The 21,202-nt window shown below is 36.7% G+C and overlaps 1 protein-coding gene across 1 annotated transcript in view; it reads left to right on the top strand.

Moving 5' to 3' along the window:
* Positions 1-4,374: 4,374 nt before the first annotated feature.
* The window catches only part of LOC124352991 (adenylosuccinate synthetase), a 46,763-nt gene continuing 29,935 nt past the window's right edge, over positions 4,375-21,202 (top strand). Inside the window, exons 1-2 of the mRNA XM_046802764.1 lie at positions 4,375-4,636; positions 16,793-16,895. Of these exons, the coding sequence (XP_046658720.1) occupies positions 4,487-4,636; positions 16,793-16,895 (253 nt within the window). The 5' untranslated portion in view covers positions 4,375-4,486. The remainder of the gene's footprint in view (positions 4,637-16,792; positions 16,896-21,202) is intronic.

The raw sequence follows: 21,202 nt of genomic DNA, 5'->3' as shown, positions 1-21,202 counted from the left end.
ATCATCACGTCAGCAGAAGCCGCTGAGAAGAATGCAGCAGCCTTGGCGATCAACGGAAGCCGCAACGCCGAGCGACTACAAAAGATGACAGCTCATCACCGCAGTGTAACAGCTGGGAGCAGAGAATCGGCGGGTGCCGGCGGCGCTACCACACCTGGAAGTCTCCACCACAACCCCAAAAGCAGAGCTTCGCACGACTACAAAGTGCAGTGTGTGTTCGTGTTGTGGTAATGTGGGCCATTTGCGCCATCAGTGTCGATTGTTTGGTGTTACGTGTAACGCGTGTGGAAAAAAAAGAATCACATTGCTAAGGGTTTGTCGATCAAAGGGTAAGCCCCAAAACCAACAATCTAAGTTTAAACACTTTAAAAATAAAAATGATAGTAGACATAATTATGTAGAAGAAGTATGTAGTCAAAACACTGATAGTAATGTTGAACCTGAAAGCTATGAGGAAGATATTTCAAATTTATTTAAAATGAATGAAAGGGAAGTTGAGCAACATTAAAGTTAGTCCGGTTAAATTAGAATTAATAGTTAAGGGTAAGCCAATCTATTTTGAGGCTGATACAGTAGTATCGTGTGCAGCGAGAAATTTTACAAAGAAAACCTTTATAGTTGTAAATTATTGCCCACTGACTTATCTCTAAGTTCGTATACGAATGAACCTATAGTTCCGTTAGGGAAAATGAAGTGGATGTTCAATATCAAGGAGTTAGCAAATTTCTTGAATTGTTTGTAATCAAGAAAGGAGCTCACCCTCTCATACGACGAAATTGGCTTCAAAGTCTCGGTGTGGAAATATCTTTCAAAAATAAAATATTTTGGCATAAGCAATAAAGACAGTAATCCGGATGTTACGAGGTTAAACATTGCATTGAATTAGCTAAAGATTTGATCAAAGAATTTCCGGAAGTTTTCAGTGACAAATTAGGTCAATACAAAGGTGAACCAGTTAAATTAAAGTTAAAACCTGACGCCACACCAAGGTATTTTAAGCCACGGTCCATTCCCTTTTCACTTAAAACTAAAGTCGAAAAGGAACTAGAAAGGTTAACTGAGGAAAAAGTACTTGTTCCAGTAAAAAGTAGTGACTGGGGCACTCCCATTGTTCCAGTAATAAAAACCAGGACGGAGGAATACGCATTTGCGGAGATTTTAAAGTTACCTTAAATCCATGTTTAGAAGTTGAAAAGTACCCTATCCCCAGAATAGATGAAATGTTTACTTGTTTACAGAAAGGCGAGAAATTCAGTAAAATAGATTTTATGCCAAGCTTATATGCAGCTAGAGTTATATGAAGAATCTAAGAAATTATGCACTATCAGTACCCATAAAGGGTTATTCAGTTATCAAAGAATGCCGTTCATAAATTTCTCTGAGGTCCCCTTCGTACACATGACACATTACCTGCTGTTTTGAATGCAGTTACCTAATTTACAATTGATTGCCGACCAGGAACACGTCCGCGTGGGGGAACAGCGAAACGTAAACGAAAAGCACGCTGCACTGCAATGATCGAGTGGGCATTTGAAAAATACGCTTCAACACAAAACGACCTCTCCTCTTGTGTCCACTGCATGATGGCAACTGGAACGCGGAGGAATACAATTCTCCCGTCAGCCACTATAAGCCACGCCCACTCTCCCCTCTCTTCGACCAACAGTGCCGCCACAGCCTGCAGTGCAAAAAAGGAAATTACCGCGCTCCACTCTGTACATTCACCCCTCCTTTATTAAAACATAGTCTCTGACAAATGTAGGTGATTTTCTTGCTCTAGAAGAGCAATGGATTGTTAACTGCTCTACGCTATGTGATGACAATGGAGTCGTCATAGGTGAAGGACTGTAATTTTAAAGATTTATCACGGTACTATCATTAGGTTCAATAGAGCACTCCTCTTGTTGATTATTATTCAATTCTTGGCTAATAGTCCTCCTTGTTTGAGGTGAGTTACAATTTTGATTTGTGTTTATGAATGCAACATCGGAGTCTGAAGGTGCTGATATGATTATAAGTTGTAGAATAGCTTCGGGTGGCGCTGCAGAAGACGGGTTAATATAACTGCTTCTCTCCCATTGTTGTACTTTATGCGAACGTAGTGCGGGTTAGTTTCAATAAGTTGTGCCTACTCAACCAGAGATTCATATTTTTTATTTCGCACTTGTATCCTGACCAGTACTGGATCAGGATACATCAGTCACTGCGGTTGTGATGTACCATAAAAAGACCTTCTTGGATGTTCTGAAAAGGGTTCGTGTGGAGTTTAGTGACCATTCATGCATATACCATGTTCTCATTAAACACTCAGTGAGCTTATGATGAAGTTTCGTACTTACCAAATCAAGAAAAAAGGGCCTATTAGATTCTTTTTTTTAAAACATGCACTTCTCTACTAAACCACAGAAAATAAAAACAGCTGCATAAGCTTATGGCCGTACTGATATATTGAATCAAGAAATTTAAAATTTAAGGATTCGATAGATTTATCATAGATTTAGTGCCATCGGCGAATAACAAGGAAATTTTAGACGTCCATTTCCTTCTGAATGCATGTATAGTATTTGAACCTCTACATAAACGTAATGATGTGATACATTGTAAATAGTGCCGGCGGTATTCGCATATCTTACTGCTAGCACCCAAACCGCTGTGTAAATGATTATAGTAGTTGTAACAAATCTAAAAATGCTCCCCTCAAATGCGTACTATGTATTGGTAAGCACCCTGCAAATTACAAAAAATATTCTATATAAAAGGACATAAAAAATAAATATGTCTTACCTCTGAAACCGAGTAGGTACTAAGAAAGTACCTACCCCAGAAAATGGCAAGGCTGATCAATTTGTATAAGACCTAAATCCACATGTATCACATGCTCATAGATGTACTGCAACATCTGCAGCGTCCCTTTCGTATGTTGGGGTAACATCGGGTACATCTAAGGTTAAAGAAAATCTGAATTTTAATGAAATATTTGATGGGATTTTGAACGTATTTGAAATGATCATGTCCCAACAAATTAAAAAATTAGTTACCTTAATTAATCCTTAACATTTATGACATTGAAATTAATTTTCTCACAAATGTAAATATCTGATCCAGGATTTTTTTAAATTTTCTATGTAATAAAAACGGTACTTTGGGATTATACCGACCACACCAGTATGAAGAACACAAAAATAGAAATTTATAGAAACAAACATGATAGAACGAAAAAACAACTCTTCAATTACAAAATTACAAACTTACAAGCATTTCCAGGTATTGTGATCGGTATTGTTGTCGCTGTTATCTTATCTTTCTCGAGAATCCTGATTACGGCAGGCCGCGCGGCATCACGTGATTTGCACGGTACATAATTGCCTTTCCATTTCAATTCAATTTATATTTCTGATTAGCCCCTCTAGAATTTGATATTTTACTGATAGGTACTATCTCGAGGGATGTTTTTCTTTCGTCGACATCAGCGCGGGGCAGCACCGAAGGTGCTGTCGAAGCCCGCGCTGATGGCCGGAGGCACTCGCATTTTGGGTGGCGGAATGTGATCAAGAATAAAAACAAGTTTTGAGTGTTTTTTTAATAAAGAGTTTAGTTTGGTAAATGTTTGTTTTTGTTAAATTTTTGTGTTTGGAGAAATGTAGAGGTAAAACACGAAAGTACAACAAAGCGATGCACCAGCTGAACGGGCGGCGAGGCTCTGCAATCACGTTATCTACTAGACGCTCGACTTTGACCTCTGTCTGAGGATGGGGAGGGGTTTGCGATAAGACAATTCCTGTTTTATACTGACGAAATAGTCTTCTACGCTAATCTAGTAATCAGTAGAAGCAAAATGTTAAATAACGATTCATGTCTGGGTGTGGTCGGTATAATCCCAAAGTACCATAAAAACTACTACAAACAAATCCACGGGTAGTTGGAAAATAAATTTCATCTGATTTATTTTAATGCTTCTAAGTATAATAAAATTAATGACTTTATGGCACAAAAATGTTCAATTATATACATTTAAAATTTACCTGAAACACATTTTACTGCACAAAGCAAATTTATTATTTGAATTACTTTAATCAGTAAAATAAAATTCTTTTTTTATTTAATTTTCTAGAACATGCATAATTTGTACTATTTATAGTGGAAATACCTTTCTTATTTGTATTAATCGCATTTTGTTTAGTATTGATTAGATTGCTATTTATTGAATTAATATATATATATACAGTCCTTTTATTATACATCTGACATAATACTTAACTGTGAATTATTTTAACTCTTGATTGTTTGTTCGTGTATGGTTAATGGCAACCTTTTTACTCAGCTGTTTCCACCAAGTTCATTTTAGCCCCGCCCTCTGGCAGACAGCTTGTTCCAGTTTTCAGATTGCGCTAAAAGGGCTAAGCTTAAGCTAACCTTGGCTTTGTTACGGTCGTGCTTGAAGAGAAGGTTGTACGGGTGAAGAGAAAGAAACAACAATTCTTCGAAAATGGCAAGTGATATTAGAAAGAACGGAGAACATAATCATCAGATTCCCAAGAAAGTTACTGTGGTTTTAGGAGCACAGTGGGGTGATGAAGGAAAAGGAAAGGTTGTAGATGTGCTTGCGGCCCATGCTGATCTTGTATGCCGTTGTCAGGTAAGTCCCCAATGTTTTGTCAATTTAAAATATCTATTATCTAGGCCAAAAAATGCAAATATCTTAAAACTTAATATATTATTTTTTCATATGTGTTGCTTCCATTATATGTTAATATTGTGTATTGCCTACCCTATAATATAATGTTGTAATACAATAGGCTGTTCTGTTTAATTGGCTTAGGTTACTTTTGAAATTGGCAATAAAAGAAAATTTTAAATGCTTGTAGTATGATGATCCAACACTTGAATTATCAAATCAACTATCTCGATTAGAAAGATTTAAACATGTTAACCCTGTAAAGTAATAATTATAAGTACTACACTGCTAAAAACATATTAGTATAAATAAAGTTGTGTTATTTTCTATCTATAATCTAGATTGCTTACAATTCTTTTACATAAAAATATATTTTCATTATAATATAATCTTCAAAAGGTATAATGTAATTCAGTTTGACGTTAGTGTTCCAAATTAATTCAAACACAGTGAAATCATGTGTATGGTATTTCAGTAATGGTTGCTAGATACGGAAAATACTGTTGTTTGTCAATAATCTATTACAAAATAACGTGTTTAGCTATTACGTTCCAGTAATCTGTTACTGTGATAACAGGTTATTATACAAACATTTAACAAATTCACTAAAATGTAACATTTAGACTGATAAACTAATAACATTATAAATTGGTAATTGTAATTCAAATTTTCACTATATAACACAAATTATATATATGTATGTATTATTAATATAAAAATTAAGATAACCTTACAAGTGTGCATGTGATTTGGTTGAATTTTGGTACTATCTCGAAGGATGTTTTTCTTATTTAGCCAGAAGTGCGGGGTGGTGTCACCGAAGCCCAATCGTCCTACTTCTCCACATAGATTCCCTATCTCCCCCATGTTAAATTTGGTGTGTTTAGGTAAACATCACTTCTTTAAAAACTTATATCAACCTGAAATTTTCACTTCTATTATTTAACATTATTGTCTACAATATTCTCAAAACTGTTAGGTTGGGTCTAGCCATCTTTGTTCTTAACATTATCAAAATCGTATTACCATAGAAATGTAAATAAATAAAACCAAAATTGTTTTCTTGTACAAAATAAGCATTTGACAGCAAATTTAAACTTAAAATCTAAATTAATAATATTAAGAAAAATAAAAAATCATGGACAAAAAATATAAAGATTTTTACTCTTTAATATTGTTTGTTGGTGTACGTGGAATCACTGGTAAAAACTTTAGTTGAAACCGGTCCATTAATATAGCTAAAAAGTCTACCTAAATAAAAAATGTCTTTAGTAAAACCGTATGTCCATAATGAAAAAGCTTTGGAATACACCTAAAATAGTTCAGTTCCATATATATGTAAATTTTCATCTTCTTTACCTCCTAGAATTTTCTTTAAAATCTTTTTGGTCTTCCTAGGTTTCTTTTATAAAAAAATGTTTATTAAATGCAGAAGAAATTAAAAGTGTCTTTTATAGTGAAATTATACCACTTTCATCAAGCATACAACGTAGAAGATTAAAACTCTGTTTAGAATGTCCATAAAACCTTGTTTGGCTTGGCGCACACACTTGTCGTCATTACTGTTTTTCAGGCCTACTTTTCAGTTTCCTCCTGCTTTTCCATACACATCCTCTATCACTTTATTTTTGGCCAAAGACTTCCTCATTGAACTAAATGATACTGTCTAGAATCAACAGGTTACCTACATTTACAAAATTGTAGATGGAAGCTAGGTTCATATGTTAGGCTTCATTATAATATTTTGTGTTAGCGTAAAGGTATATTATTAAAAGCTTAGTGATTAATATACAAGTTTATAGCTTTCACTACTTCTGGAGGAATACAGTTTGTGAATACAAATTCAATATAAACTTTATTCAAAATTTGTTACTTAATCTGAGCATGTCATTGCTTCTACAGTGACGTGCTCCTTCCACAGGATCTTATTTTGTTTCCTTTCCGAATGAGATCCCACACCTTTGTACTTTACTGGCCACCCTTGACTAACCTGTTGTATTTCCGACACTATTTCCAGTGGTCTTCTCACTTCCTTTTCATCCCATAACTTTCTTTTGTCTATCAACCTCTCTTTAACTCTTGTAAAAGGACAGGGTTGGTTAATCAGAACATCCTCCATGTTAGCAGGGGTATCGGAAAATGGACTTGCTCAATACCTCTTCGGAGGCTACTGAAGAAGAGAAGGCAGTTGTTTACAGGAGCATGGCCATGATACCGGGGTTATCCAAGATCGTCCTTTTTGAGGACGGAAGTAGGAAGGATCAGTGGGAGCACTTGCCTATCCTGCAGGACCTCTGATACATCATCTTTGAGGCCGGAAGCAGTCAGTGACCTCTGCAAGAAGGGTTCCTGAAGCTTACTTTGGCAGACCGGAGGAGAGCGTGAAGAAAGGAGAAGCGAGTGGCAAAAGTGGAGAAAGCTGAAGGGAGACAGCTTGCTACTATATCACCCAATACACCAGTAATACAAAAAGCCCCAAAGTAGACCCAGAGATGGTCCTCATAAAACTGGCTGCTGGAAAATCTTATACAGACCTACTAAAGGAGATACAGGGGAAAGTAAAACCTGATAACTTGGGCACTGAGGTTCGGAGTATCAGATAGACAAAAACTGGAGATGTCTTATTGGAACTCGACGGAGAAACCATAAACGTGATCTCTTCAGTGCTGCACCAAGAATGCGATCGGGGCGAGGGAAAACGTTCGAAGGTTAGAGCCAAAGGTGGCCTTAGAAATACGGGACTTCCATAGTTTCACCATGGTCGAGGAGGTGAAGGCCGCAATCACCAAGGATTTGGGAACTGACGCGGGCAGTCTGATGGTCTCCATGACTGACTGACTAATGGACCAGAATAGCCATAGTGCACCTAACGGAGCATACGACCAGCAGTCTTCTGATAACGGCCAGGATAAACGTCGGTTGTTGGCCACCCGACCGGAAATAAGCCGGGAATTTCCTGAGAACCGGACAAATATTAAAAACAGTTTTTACGTCTCCAAGAACTTATGAAACCAAGACATAATTTAAAAGGTCCTTAAATCAAGAAATGATTAATCTCGAAACATCGTATTTTACGCTATGTGGATCGTGAAATTGAGAATGTACGAGTTAATGGCTTCATCTGACGGTTGCCTCCACTAGTGTAGTATATTTTGGTTAGTTATACTCCTCTGCCGTGGCAAAGCCCCCCCCCCCCCTAAAACACGTAACAATGCATTGGACAATTTAAAATCGGCCCATCGATCGTTGTGAACTTCAACACTAAACGAGCGGTAAGCATTAAGCGGTAAAGCGGTATTGACCGCGATACAAAAGGGTTTTATGTATTTAAATATTATTTAGTCATCGAAATGGGTCTCCGGACGATGTTGTCCAACTTTTACTCTTGAATCAAAATAGTATTTTGACAAGGTGTGTATTAGATATATAGCACAGACCTAAAATGTACAGTATTCACCCTATAAACAAGGTTAAAGGCCGGTATCGACAGTGCGAGGCTGCTCGCTGCAAATGCCTCTAGGCGAATGCTCGGCTTTGCCTCGGACTGTGGATACTGGGGTTACTCGCTATGAGGCGTTCGCGTCACACAATGTGAGGCGAGCCGTGTGCTTGTCGGTTTTAGAGCAGTGCTCAAAGGTGCCTCGCTCCGATTTGTGCCTCAAGTGGATACCTGCGCTGTCTGCCTTACACCGTACAAGACACAATTCTGCACTGCAAACCAACAAACCTCTACAACGAAACTGTCATCATATATAATCATGAAATGATCAGACAATTAGTGAAGTGTTATGAAACCAAACGTTTACTGTGGGACTCTAAACACCCTGAATATTATAATAAAAACAAGAGAGAAGACTTGTGGCGCTAAATATCGCAGTCAATTATAACCGATTTCGATAAATTTTTTGACCCACCCACGGAGTTTACGTCGCTTTTTCTGTTGTTTTTTCCTGCTAATCGTCGCCATCACAATAAAAGCAGCGGCAGCAAATTGCGCATTTCTAGGAAAAAAAAACATTGTCCCGACTATCTTCACTACGAATGCGGGTGGTTCGCGTGCTCGCAGTGAGCATTCGTGGTTACAACCCAGCTGCTAGCTGAAGAGCTCACCCTGAGGCAGATGGCACGAGGCATTCGCAGCTAGCAGCCTCGCACTGTCGATACCGGCCTTAATAGTTCGGTCCGTTGAATGATGTAACACGTTTGACGGTTCGATAAGAGGTTAAAGCGGTTTGGAGAAGATATTTTGAAGAAGAAATTAGTGGGTAAGCTACAACAAGTAACACCAAGACGCGTTTGCGTCCGACATGTTGCACAGCAGTGACAGAATGAGCTTAGGGCTGAGCGGCAGGAGAAACATTTATTGTCTAGAATGCCGCGTATAAGCGGCATCGTATGGTACCGGCCTGCCGCTCACGTCTGTCGTGGCTAGTGTCGAGTGTTCCCCAAATGCACAACACAAACATTAAATTTTAAGGCGCCGCTCGATTCACAGCTCACCCTTTACCGCTCGTATCGCGGCCGAGGCCTTGGTTGGTATAAGAACGAGTGCTCTTCACACACGTTCCGATTGGTCTTCAGATTACATAGTTAAAACAAAACAAAGAAAGTGATGTTGTGTTATGATGTCACGGTCGAATCTGAACTGCGTTTACATTAGCAAAATATTACGCAAGAATTGTTTCCGACTGTAAAAATCGCGTCTAAACGAACGCACGAGCTTTCGCGAGCGCTGCCGCAATCAGTGTCGGACAGTTGTTTGCAAGAACTGGAGATCAGTGTCGGCTATTAAAATTTTAATTGTAAAGATTGTCGATACGTCACAGCCGTGTGCGAACAGACTTCGTATTGACTCTCGGAACAACCAGCGGTACAACTGTAGCAAGTACTTGTGACAGTTCTCGTGAGTAAAATTGCTTGTTTTATTCAAATTATGCTACAGTAGTTGTACAAATTCTCTCGCAACTTTACTTGCCATTGTAAACGCAGCTTATGTTGTCGCCAGTCTACAGACGGCCAGCCGACCGAATTAACCACGCGTGTCAGTTTTCGTCGTCAGAACGGGAGTGGTTGGATGACGGCAAGAAAGTCAGTTATCCGATCAACTATTTACCTGAACGACTTCCCCGAACACGTGATGATCGGTCGTACGATTCGAACTGTTCAAACCAAATAGTTCAACGTGTATAAGGAGTCTTATGTCATGTTGTTTTGTACTCCATGACTGTAATCTAACGAACTCGTGACGATTCCCAGCATTTCGTGCGTTTATTTACTTGTAGTTGTGTTGACGTGATGGGGTGTTTCTATTCTTGCACACAGAGAATATAAGAGCAGAGATAAATATACAGTGATAAAAACTAAGGAACTTAAAATACGTGATGGCGATAAATCGTTACCGAATTTCTCGCATTTCGTTAGCGACGAAATTTGGTAGAGCATCGCATTTCTTGCAAGTACAACTAATTACGATAAACCGTCACCGTTGTACTCGGCGTAAGGGTTAAATATAGTATTACAGTTGTTTATTTCAAAATAGACTAGAGAATCGGAAATTTTCAACCGGGAATTTGAACAAAGGTTTTAAGTGGCCATCATTTTTGTGTCAATTACAGAATCAGTCGAAGGTTGAAGTGACGAAGTGCTTCCGATGTTTCGGTTTCGGCTATCTCCAGGGGGACTGTGGAGAGAGCGACAGAAAAGGTCAAGGTCTCTGTTTTAAGTTTGGGGAGGCGGAGCGATTGTAAGGCAGAAACCTGGTGTTCTTTGTGCCTGGAACCAAACGTAACCCCCAAAAAGTTTTAACACCTTCCTGGCACGAGAGCTTGTTGTCTTCCAACAGACTCTGGATAAGACCAGTATGGGCTCTCGCAGCTCGCTCAGGAGCATAGAATCGACATTTTCATATTAAGCTAGCATTACCATGACAGGGATGTGTCTTGCTGGTTCTGTACAGGGGCATCGCAGCAATCTGGGTGCCGAACACGAATTTGTTCGTTAAGAGTCACGTACCTGCCGGGTCTTTGTTTGGGTGAGTAGAGATGAGGTCACTCACGTCATTTGCTATTTCACACCGCAATAAGAGTGTAGTCGATTTCCAGGAGAAGCTGGACATTATGGATTACGTACTTCGTCCCCTCGGTGTAAATTTGATTGTCGCCGGCGATTTTAACACAAAGACAGTCGAATGGGGAATGCAAGTGCTAGACGGTAGAGGTCGCCGCATTCTGGAGATGACTGCACGGGTTGGTCTGGTTTTTGTGAATTGGGGAAACAGTCCCACATTCCGACGGACGGGGTATTGCTTTACCAACCCGGATATAACTGTTGGCGGCGGAAAACCGATGAATCACGGACTGGAGAGTTATGAAGGACTTCACTGGGTCTGATTGCCAGTATATAAACAACATTGTGGGTTTCTTGTTCCCAACTCACCTGGTTAGGGAATAGGAGGACATCCCAGGCAACCCTGGGGAAGGGTAGATTCCCTTCTTTACTGATGTGAAACTGGCCCCGATAGTTTCCCGGCGGAAGTGCTGAAGGTAGTAACTCGAATCTGTCCAAAACTGCTGCGGAATACAATTACTGCTTAAAAGAAGTCACCTTTGGTAATTGGATGAGGGTCCAACACTTGGCCCTCATAAGTGAAGACGAAGATCCTGAAACCCCGTCTGTATACAGACCACTATATGCTCGACACGGCAGGAAAGCTCCTCGAGCGGCTGTTAAAGCTGAGGCTCGTTGAGGCGATGGTGGGGCTGTAGCCTGTTTTCGAGCTGGTCGCTCCACAATCGCAGTGGTGGCGCAGGTTTTGGACGCCTCCGTGACGACTCAGCGTGCGAGCCACCGCACGCGCTGGTAGGTTGTGCTGACCACGCTGGACGTGCAAAATGCGTTGAACTCAGGTGATCTGATATGCTGACCGCCCTGCGGGGCGATGTTCACGTTCCTCCTTACTTCCTGAGAATGCTATCACAGGGATAGGTAGTTGACTCATACGACTGCCGAAAGAGATCGCGGCAGGAGCTGTACAGGACTTGATCCTAGGACCGGACTTGTGGAACATCGCCTATGATGGGATCCTCGGAATGAAAATGCATGGAGGGATCTTCCGAGGGATACACGGACGATTTTGCCGCGATAATCACTGCGAGGACCTTCGACGAGGCACAATGTTTACTCGACTGAGTCGTGCTGCGTGTACTGTTCTCACTGGCGACGGAGAAGACCGAGATCGTATTTCTCACCACAGGGAGGATTGGCAACGATATCCAGGTCCGTGTGGCTCGAGAGATAATCGAGACAAAAAGAGCCGTGAAGTATCTTGGCATGGCGCTTGATACCACAAAATAACTGTAGTAGCTGGTTAGACAGTGGAACCTCATTATATATATATATATATATATATATATATATATATATATATATAATAAATAAAAATTCTCATTATATTGAAATTCTTGATATATTGAAGTTTTGTGTTTGCCCTTGAGATTCGATATACACAAAACTTCAATATATCAAGAATTTCAATATAATGAGAATTTTTATTTATCACGGCTGATTGGACCAAACTTCGATACAGGTTTACAATTGTTCTGTTACTCATTACATCAAGGTTAAATCATAAGACTTCGGTATAAAGGTCTAAAACTACAGTAATAATGTAGGCTTAATTAGGAATACTCCATCGGGAAATGTGTGGTAAAAATTATAACAAGTATTGAATATAAATATTATTTTTAATTTTAACGAAACCATCATTATTACAGTATAAATGGGAACTTGAAAAAATACAATGAGTTTTCCGTCACACTTTTACACAAAATACTGTCACAGTTGAAAAAAATGTAACAAGAACAATTCAATGAGTTAATTGGAATTTCCTTTAATAATGGTAACGTCTAAATCAATCTGAGGGTGGAGTGCCACTGGTTACAACAGAAAAAAGGAATATTGGTGGTGGGGGTCTCGACATCTAAAATACTGTACTGTACTAGGGTTCGTTGCACTGTTAACTTGAAATTTTGATATGTAGAGGTTAACAGGAGGCAAAATTAAAGGTAAAAATTCCATGTATTGAGATTTATGTTCAATCTTCGATATATAGAGGTAAAATTAGCATGGAAGTAAACAACACAATCGAAATGACAAACTTCGATTTATCAAGTTATTTGATTTATTGAGGATTGATATATGAAGGTTTCACTGTATTAGTTTTCAAACTAAACAATTAATACCACATTGAAATTGCAATATACATCTTGTTTTTTTATGAATTATTTACATTGTGAATGATGTACACTGCACACAGTTTGTGTCTTTTCAAGATACAAGATAAATGTATTTTACGTATTTTATAAAATCAGAAAATTTGTTTTTAACTGCATTATATTGTCATGCAACAAGAAAATCTTAACATGAGTTGTACAAAAAATAACCTATTTTAATTGTCAAAGAAACAAAAGAAAAAGTTAGAGAGACACAACTAAGCATTTATATATTTTTTTAACATCATACAGGATGATTATAATCTAACCATTCTATGTTTCTGAGAAAAATATATTTCTAGATAAGAGAGAGGCTTATTTTGTGATGTATAGTTATCTAAATTTAAAAGCGATGTCCTCCGAAGTGTGGCAATACTCTGTGATATGTTATTAGAGAAAAAACACAAGTGTGTTGATACAATAACTAAACTACATCAACAATTATGGTTAATTGGCTAGATTTTGAAATTTTATTTCAAAACTCAATTTACAAAGAGCTCCATATAATTTAAAATAAAAATAAGTATAAAACAAGACAAAATGTTCTACTTAAAGAATTTAATTTTCTGCCAATATAAATTTAATTCTCATTTTAAAAATTTGATACTTTTATTTTTTTTATAAAATAAGTTTTCTATATTCAGATCCTTTACAATGGGACCGTACTCGAGCTTGTTTATTTTGTTAAAAACATAACTGTGGTGTGAAACTAATTTTAAATCTTTATATAGCAAAACCTTTATTTGCATTTTAAATAATTGAATCTGTCTAGGAAGGTCAGAAAAAAAATATCAAGATGCTAACAGGTACAGAACGTTACTGTAACTAAGGGGAATGCTAGGATTTAATAGTATGCCACTAAGCAATGCTACATTTATTGGCTATAGTTTGATTAATGATAAATTGTTAACTAATTTATAATTGTATAATTGGCATACTGTCTGCACAACATTTAATTAAATACAAATTTTAAACTATAGGAATCAAATTCAATGTTTTTGTCTATGTGACTACTGTCAGACTAAGATAATATCTATAATAAAGTACCTATATGTTATGGTTAAAATTGTTCTATGAGTTTACTATGTAAACATGGTAGGATTACAGTTTGCTGGAATGTTTTGATTCTTGGCTTTACTTGGAATATTTGCACTAAAAGGGGCAATTTCCGTAAAACTCCCAACAGAATGTTTGAAGGCGTCACCATTATCAACATACATAGTTGTGCAAACTTGACTCTTAGACTACATTTAATGTGCCTTGGTCACGTCACAATCGAGCAGCTAACATCAGTAGCCCATTATTGAATTAAGTTAAGTAATTCTGCCCAGTACCAGTCTGTACAAAGCATGTTGTCTGGTTTGGCTGACTCATCTAAGGCCATAAATAAAAGCTTCTTGCGTTTGTATTGGCTTTAAGTGGGCAGCACGAACACAGAACTTATAGATGTATCTAACTTGCTATGAGGAAAACAATGTCAAACAATGAATATCTATTTATTATTCATTCTTCAGTATCAATAATAGAATCTAATTGCTTTGAAAATTTCTCAGTGATTGAATTATTTAGTTTTATTATCTATATTAAAACGTTTTTATGAAAATAGTGTCATAAAATTGTTTTTTAAATGTTTGACTCCTGAAATAAGAAAATTTATCAGTTTGAACACACTAAATATAATTAAAAAACAATCTCTTGATAATGTTTCTTTTTGTTAAATCTATATTGTATTCTTATTGTGGTGTAAGATCAAAGAAATTTAAAATTATGTAAATATCATCATTTTTGTCATTGTATTCCTCATTCAATTGAAATCCTATTGTTTTATTTTCCTAGTTTTTTTAAAGATTTTCTAACACGCGTTTTTCAAATATAACGGAGATTGGCTATAACAGTTTTTCAGTTTTACATATTAAAAAACTTATTTTTCTTAAGTTTTAAATCCAAATTCAAACAGTTAAGAGTTATGCATATAAATTGTTTCTGCTCAGAAGGTAAATGTGGAAAATTTGGAGTGCATCTAAGATCCTAGTTAGATCCTCTCTTATTTATTACGCATGTTATTAACCCTTTGAAGAATAATGATGTTCTGGAATATAACTACTTTATTCGCATACAATGTAGCTATGGTAAGATTCAATGTGAATGCTGGGTTTAGCTCCAGTCCACCTTCCTCTTAGTGCAGCATCTGAAATCCAATGCTGTCACAAACTTGACTCCTGGAAGTCATGTTCCTCTGAAGAGATCCAAAAAAAGTTGGTGAACGCTTTGTCATCACATCGTTTCGACATCAGAGACACTTAGACTACAATATGTGGCGTAATCTAGGTGAAGAGTTATTCTCTTTGTCTTATCATGTGTACAATTGAGTGCACTATGATGATCCCAAAGTATGGTGGAGCAATCGAGTTTTCTACCATGAAGCTATGTTCATAACAGTACCAAACAATACCAAAAAATGTAGTAACTTTCAATTATATTATTAGCTCAACATTATATAAAGAAACTATTTAATACTAATATTAAACAACTATTTTGAATATGGGGAACACACAAAGTTATTAACTGTATTTGAAATACCAATAATGTCCATAATTTCTTTTATACTAATGGCCATGGAATAAATAGGTCATTCTATTATCGGCTATTTAACTCCTTGTTGGGTCTCTAGTTGGGTTTAAAATTAAAGTATTTTTTTAACCAATAAAACGCCAAAAAATGACTAAAAAATAAACATTATTTAGTAACTTATTTACATTTAAACACATAAACCAATTTTTAAAACATTTATTTTTGTGAGGCCTCTCGATAGCAAGGCTATCTTCGTCAGACGCATCACAAAAGTAAATACAAAAAGTAAATTTGATTTTTAGTAATAGTTAAACATATGTTCAAAAAATGAAGACTTAAAAATCCTACAACTAAATTAAATATAACATTACAATAAGTGTTTAAAATGAGTTCCCACTAGAGCCTGGCAGTGTGAAGTCTGTGTGTATAATGCTGATACTGCGTTCGATAATGCCTTTTCAATTCCTTAGACTAGATTTTCTTAGAATTTATTGCCTCAGCTCTTCTAAATCTGTTTTGAAAACAATAATTATTCTTAAATGAAATAAAAAAAGAAATAGTTCAAGTTAATTTGGGAAACCATTCTACAGCCACCCTTTACTTAACTCAATTTTAAGGGGACAATATGGGGTAGTCTCAACACAGAAATGTCATCTTGATTGTCAAATACTAAACACAATTCATGCCAACACCAATTTTTTTAAAAATACATAGAACATATATGATTGACGAATGGACTGATAACTAGCCAAGTGAAGAGAGGCATGTGTTCACAACACCGATAACCTAACTACCAAAACATATCCTTCACAGATAACTCTGTCATGACTTAAGAGTCTTACATGAGCCATCCACTATTGTTGAGAAAAATACATTCAGCACCAAAAGATGTAAACGTTGTATAACTATATACTATGTACCAGCTCGTTTTTATATGTACGCGTTGAAAAGATATAAAGATTGTTGCATAAATTTTCCAGTCCTCTTAATTTGCAGTACTATTGGCAAATAATGTTTAATTAGTTGTTTATTCCGACTCTGTCGGTTTGCAAGGGAGTAAAGTTCGTTGTAAAATAAATATCTTTTAGGGTTTAATAACATAGTCAAAATCCACTATGTAAATCAAGTGATACAATGGTTATGGGGAATGATTTATGAGATATTACTAATCTGACAACCCCACCAACGTCATTTAAGATCATGAGTAGTTTTTAATTTGTTTAGTAGTTATCAGTTTAACTACAGCAATGTGTTTCAACCACATGCATTGTTGCAGGGAGGTAACAATGCAGGTCACACGGTGGTGGTGGAGACTAAAGAGTACGACTTCCATCTGCTGCCGAGCGGCATCATCAATCCCAAGTGTAAATCTGTAATCGGTAAGTAATTGGACTGGTTAGACTTGTTAGCTAGTTTGGAAGACATGGGAAAGACAGAAATAGTCAGAGAAAAAAATAGTCAAGAATGCTTTTATTTAGTTTTGTTTTATACATTGATATACGAGGGTCATTTAGAAAGTAATTTGCTGAGACATCTGCTGTAATCGCCATATGGATGGGCTGGCGTGATCTGGGTGATGCTGTGTAGTTTTGTTCAGTGCACATACTGTTGAATAATGTATATTGCAGGTCATGTTTTCCGTGATGAACAAACTAATATAACAATGATAAGCGAAGCGGGTTATGTTCTGTGGTTGTAGAACAAATCATTCATAAGGGAAGGGAAAATTAAAGGTTCACAATCACAAATCTATCACAGTACTTTCCAGAAATATCAAGAACTCTAATGTATGAAATTGTGACTGGGAAACTTGGATAAGTCCTTCCATAAATTTTGTACCCAGTGGGTAACCAAACTTATGATTCATGAACTCAAAACAAAGAGAATTGTATCAGCACTAAAGTTTCTTACCGGTACCATGAGGAAGGTGACTTATTTTTAAACAGTCATTGGTGATGAGATATGGTTTTCTTATCTCAATGGAGTGGAAGGGTTGATAATGATGAAGAGAGAGATGTTGCCGTTGATGAGTGATTGGTTACATGCACAGGCAGTATAATCTTTTCTCTTACTATTGAAAAGGTTGTAGCTTAATAAGATGAGCACTTAAAAATTAAACAGTAACTAAGTTGAAAAATAGTTTAAGGCTTTCACTGCAGCTAGATACCGAGTGATCTTCTTTCACATGTATGTAATAAAAAAGTAACTTATGTTCTGAGTGACCCTCATACATTGCAATCAATGGATTTAGTTACTAAAATATCATTCTTGAGTGATTAACCTCTGTTATTAAAATGAAATGTTTCTGCAAAACTATATAAAGTTTTTATGAGCAAAATCAATTTGGGATATAAGAATGGCAATTTCTAGAAAGATGTTGACATTTTAAAATGTATTTTGTTTGTTTCATAAAGTTAAAAGTATAATTTTTTATGAAATACTACGTTTTTGCTAAATTGTTTCATGTATAAATATTTTATTATATTTATTTGTAAGCTGAGCTAAAACTGAATTCAGTATTCTGTTTTTATAAAGAATGTATAGAAATTTAGTGTTTTTTTTTATGAGTTTCTCAATACAGTTTAAACAAAAATATCTTTTCTTGAGAGTTGGGAGAGGGAATCAAAGTATTTAAATACACTGTCCTGTCTGGAAATGTACCTTACTGAGATCTTAGATAGTACAGGGTGGGGCAGGGAAGTATCGCTAACTTTGAAGGTAAATTTAAAAAAAACGAAAAGTGTTAGAACAAAACTTTATTGTGGCATCAAAAGGGTACAGATGGAAGTAAATTCTTACTTTGTTTTAAACAATACATCATTCAAGTGATGTCCCTCATTGTCAACACACTGATCTAGTCTGGTTCTGAAGTTCTGCATAACTCTGCGAAGCATTTGTTGTGGAATGCGGGCAACTTCAACGCGAATTGCATCCTTCAAGTCTTGTAGGGTTCTGGGTCGATGTTTAAACACTTCACTCTTGAGGTATCCCCATAAAAAGTAATCACACGGAGTTAAATCCGGCGAGCGCGCAGGCCATGGAATGTCACCATACCGGGAGATTAATCGCCCGGGGAACATTTCCCTCAAAACAGCCATCGAATGTCTAGCAGTATGGGCTGTGGCACCATCCTGCTGAAACCACACTACTACTCCAAAATTATTCTGTTGCAATTGTGGTGCAAGAAATTGTTGGAGCATGTTTACATACCGCTCGGAATTGATGGTAACACAACGATTGTCCTCCTCGAAGAAATAAGGCCCAATTATGCCTTCACTGCTGATTGCACACCAAACAGTCACTTTTTCACTGTGTAGAGGCCTCTCATGAACTACCCTAGGGTTTGCACCACTCCAATAACGCATATTCTGCTTATTAACAACTCCAGAAATGTGGAAGTGCGCTTCGTCACTAAACAAAACTCGTGCATCATGAGGCAAGTCAGCAATTAAAGTTTCACATGCCTGTACTCGTTGTTGCCAGTCCCGTTGTGTGAGTTCTTGAACGATGACCATCTTGTATGGATGGAAGTGGAGTTCTTCGTGGAGAATACGACGCACAGTGCGATTAGACAATGCAAGGGCGGATGCATGCTTGCGGGCAGAACGCTTAGGAGACTGCAAGATCGATCTTCTGACACGGTCAATGTTTTCTGGAGTTCGGACAGTTCTCCGAGCCCCAACTCTCTTTTTCACTACACTACCACATGCACAGAAGTTTTCCACCCACAACAAAATGGATTTGCGGTCAGGAACAGGGTTGCGAGGGGGAATCCGATAACGAGTTCGCAGCGCACGCTGCACTGCAACAATAGACTTATTCTGAGAAAAATACGTCTCGACAGCAAAAGCGCGTTGCTCATTCGACCAAGCCATGTCTACAACTGACAGCGCTACTATCGGAAAATTCCGTGGCCACAGCGTCATTCGAACCTACCCCCACTCCTCCAACATGTCCCCACTACTCACAATGCCACCTCGAAAGTAGGGATGTTTCCCTGCCCCACCCTGTATAAGGCATTTTACAATGGTTAAAGTTGTAAGTGTATTATGGATGTATTAATACTAAGTTAGAGGACATATTTTGGAAACTGTAAGTAAGACAAACAAGTGTTGCAGTGATTCTGATAAAAGTCTATGCACTCGGCTTTTTATGGGTTGATTTTAATCCATTAACTTGTTGTGCTCCACAAATAGCACAGATAGAGTTGTAGTCACTCAATCTTCGACCAAGATCGACTCCGGAGCTAAAAGACAATATTGCATCAGTTGCTAATTTCGTAAGAGTATCTTTCACAGTCAATTGTCCATTCTGTTGGCTGAATAATTTTGTTAAGGAAGAAACAAAATTGTTTAAGAGTTAATTCCTATCATAGAATTGTGTACGTCAGTTTGCATTTCATAAGCGCAATGCAGTCCTGGTAATACAGTAGAAACTAAATGGCAATGAAAGCTGTTTTGATTGCTGAATTTTTATATTAACCAGATAACAACAAATGTGCTGTAGAAAACATTATATCAACAGAAGAAAGTTGTTAAAGTTGTAGTATAAATTTTATTTCTGGGAACTTTTACTTCCTATGTTTAGTTTAACATTACAATGTTGGTATGGAACAATGAAAATTATGGTGTTACCACAGTTATTTATTAATTTAGGTAATATGGGAGTGTGGAAGTAGAAGGTTCAAAGCAGGAAGTCTCTTTAGTTGTTGTCTTGAGATGCTGTCTTATCAGCTCCAAAATCATTATCAATATTTAAGACCAGATCGGTATTATTTGTATTTTCTTGACCTTACTATCAAAAATAGCAATTTTCCCCAATGATGTAGCAGTATTCTCTTTTTATCAAAATGAATCTACAGTACCTGTCTTAAAATCTTCAAATTAGATGGATTTATTTAAAATACCATTTTTTAGCTTCAAATTTTGTTACATCACTGAAATGATCAGAATAGTGAAGTCCATATAACGCCAATCCACTGTAATCAGATATTACATTTTAGACCAGATTAAAGTAGTTAATTACAGTTTCTCAATTTTCATTCCTTTGTTCATAATCCTAAATAATTAATTCGTTAATACTGAATTGATTGTTTTTATAAAATTACAGACCAATTTAATTTAAGGTAATTTCCTTGATTTTAGACACTTCAGAGTATATAAAATATATCAGTCATAGAATTGTCTTAAATTGCTCTCAACTGGTTGAAACTGTTAATCCCAATTCCATTCCGTGCAGTCAACTTTACTCTGAAAAAATCCGGTTTTTTTCAGTTAAGCGTTATGACTCAATTGAATTAACTCCAACTCTTGTTGAAGGCTGATATGTTTATTGCGTTGAGTAATATTGTCTTCCATTAATTCTGTGTGCTCGAATCTCACATATTCATTCTAATTGTAAGTTTTGTAAGACATAAGACATAAGATATTTATTGCCGTTGATCATATATACAATGAAATAGGCATTGTCAATACACTTTTAGTATAAAACATACTAATATAGAAACAAACTATCATTGAAAACTACAAAACAGATTTAAGAGACTCAAAAACATTTACCTTACAGTTGTAAAATAAATATATAGTTTAAAATTAAAACCCAATGATTTAAAACTGAATATTGACATCCATATTTAAAAACTCGTCAATTGAATAAAATGGATTATCTAAAAGCCACAAATAAAATT

The sequence above is a fragment of the Homalodisca vitripennis genome, chromosome 1, assembly GCF_021130785.1.
Source record: "Homalodisca vitripennis isolate AUS2020 chromosome 1, UT_GWSS_2.1, whole genome shotgun sequence".
In the NCBI taxonomy this organism is placed as follows: Eukaryota; Metazoa; Arthropoda; class Insecta; order Hemiptera; family Cicadellidae; genus Homalodisca; species Homalodisca vitripennis.
This window is presented reverse-complemented; position numbering and strand designations above follow the sequence as displayed.